Here is a 2,147-nt window from a genome sequence, read left to right as displayed (position 1 = left end):
CTCTCTCTCGACCCATTTTCTTGTTTCCCGTGAGCGCTTCCCAGCTCTTGCACAGATCTGGGGTTACCAGATGACACTGCAGCCACCTGCCACGTGCCTTGTGCCTGTCCCTGTGGTTAAATGTGGCCTCAGAGCCACCCCACAAGTGGGATGCAGGTGGGAAGAGCATGCGTGGACTTGTCCCACAGCTCTTCCCACAAGGCTGCTACCCTTCAAAAGTTGATGATGGGACACAGATTATGAGCATCCCATGATCTCTCCAGGAGGTGCTTTTGCAGACAAGCCTCTCACAGCCTGCATTTTCCTCTCCTTAACCTCCCTGTCTCATCCCTTTAGGAAGAAGACCATCTACAAAACGGTTTGCCTCTCCTTCTTGCTGGTGATCACGGTGACAGTGCTGCAACGGGGAATGGCCCCTGGCCATTTCATGCAGGGCCAGCAGCAGAAAGACCTGCCCCTTCCAGAGCCCCTGAAAACGCAGAAGAGAAACAACGCCTTCTCCATCACCAGCACTTTCTGGAAGAGCAAGAAGGAGAAAGCTCCTGTGAAGGAGGAGGAGAGCATGATGGCAAAGCAAAAGAAATCCTGGGATGTCACCACTACCAACTGCTCAGCCAACCAGAACTTCAGCAAGGTGGACTGGTTCAAAGGGCTGGAGCCCAACTTCCAGCAGTTCCTGCTCTATCGGCACTGCCGCTACTTCCCCATGCTGATCAACCACCCCGAGAAATGCAGTGGGGACGTCTACCTGCTCATCGTGGTCAAGTCTATCATCACGCAGCATGACCGCCGCGAGGCCATCCGGAGGACCTGGGGCCAGGAGAAGGAGGTGGAGGGCAAGAGGATCAGGACGCTGTTCTTGCTGGGCACAGCCTCCAAGGAGGAGGAAAGAGCCAACTACCAGAAACTGCTGGATTATGAGAACCACATCTATGGAGACATCTTGCAGTGGGATTTCCTGGACAGCTTCTTCAACCTCACCCTCAAAGAGGTCCATTTCCTGAAGTGGCTGAACATCTACTGTGACAACATCCGCTTCATCTTCAAAGGTGATGACGATGTGTTTGTGAGTCCCAGCAACATCCTGGAGTTCCTGGAGGACAAGAAGGAGGGAGAGGACCTCTTTGTGGGGGATGTCCTCTACAAGGCCAAGCCAATACGGAAGAAGGAGAACAAGTACTACATCCCCAGCGCCCTCTACAACAAAAGCAACTACCCACCCTATGCAGGGGGTGGGGGCTTCATCATGGATGGACTCCTGGCCAAGAGGTTGCACAAGACCTCGGAGATGCTGGAGCTGTACCCCATTGATGACGTCTTCCTAGGGATGTGCTTGGAGGTCCTTAAAGTATCACCTGTTGGGCACGAGGGCTTCAAAACTTTTGGCATTGTGAAGAACAAGAACAGCAAGATGAACAAGGAGCCATGTTTTTTCCGGAGTATGTTGGTGGTTCATAAACTGCTGCCTCCAGAGTTGCTCCAAATGTGGGACTTGGTCCACAGTAACTTGACGTGCTCGAGAAAACTCAATGTCCTTTAGCTCAGTCTCTCTGGAGAGCTGGGACTGGAGGGGCTGGGACAACCGATCCCTGCTCCGGGTTGGGGTGAGCCTCTGCTGGTGGCACACAAGTCCTTCGCGGGCATCTCCTTCTGGGGCGAGGAGGGCAGAGACACTGTGCTCCCGGGCAGGGTTTGTGATGATAGTGTTTGTTGCTGTACTGTAATGTGGTTCACTTATCTCCAGCTGGGTTGGGGGTTGCTGAAAAAGAAGAGAGGGAAAAAAAAACAAAACAAAACAAAACACCAAACCACAACAAATCTAGCACAAGATGAAGAGAGAGGGCAGAGGGGTTTGTGTCCTGATTTAGGTACCACCTCCACTGGAGCATGATGAACGGCAGGGCGGGGGGGAGGCAGGGAGGGATGTGGCACAGGCATTTTTTTTGATGTTCAGGGTCTGGCTATCCAGGAAAGCTGCTCCAAAGGAGTTCAGCGGTTTATAAGTGCGTAAGCCCCCTGCGACTCAGAAGTCAAGGGAATTTATTTGTTATCTCAAATTTCTCCTCCACGTGAGGTTTTATTGACATTGACCCTGTGCACATTGGGTTCACCCCCGCCAAAGTCCTCTCTGTGTCACCACTACGCAG

The 2,147-nt window shown here is 52.6% G+C and overlaps 1 protein-coding gene across 1 annotated transcript; it reads left to right on the top strand.

Annotated features, from left to right (window-relative positions):
* Positions 1 to 321: 321 nt before the first annotated feature.
* On the top strand, positions 322 to 1,767 carry B3GNT7 (UDP-GlcNAc:betaGal beta-1,3-N-acetylglucosaminyltransferase 7). Its single transcript, XM_009707132.1, has one exon. It carries the CDS (start codon positions 410 to 412, stop codon positions 1,538 to 1,540), a length of 1,131 nt encoding a protein of 376 aa, XP_009705434.1. The 5' UTR covers positions 322 to 409; the 3' UTR covers positions 1,541 to 1,767.
* Positions 1,768 to 2,147: the final 380 nt, after the last annotated feature.

Source organism: Cariama cristata, unplaced genomic scaffold (assembly GCF_000690535.1).
Source record: "Cariama cristata isolate BGI_N322 unplaced genomic scaffold, ASM69053v1 scaffold23929, whole genome shotgun sequence".
Taxonomy (NCBI): Eukaryota; Metazoa; Chordata; class Aves; order Cariamiformes; family Cariamidae; genus Cariama; species Cariama cristata.
This window is presented reverse-complemented; position numbering and strand designations above follow the sequence as displayed.

Coding starts and splice junctions, on each gene's coding strand:
- B3GNT7 (XM_009707132.1), top strand. CDS start 410: ATGGCCCCTGGCCATTTCATGCAGGGCCAGCAGCAGAAAGACCTGCCC.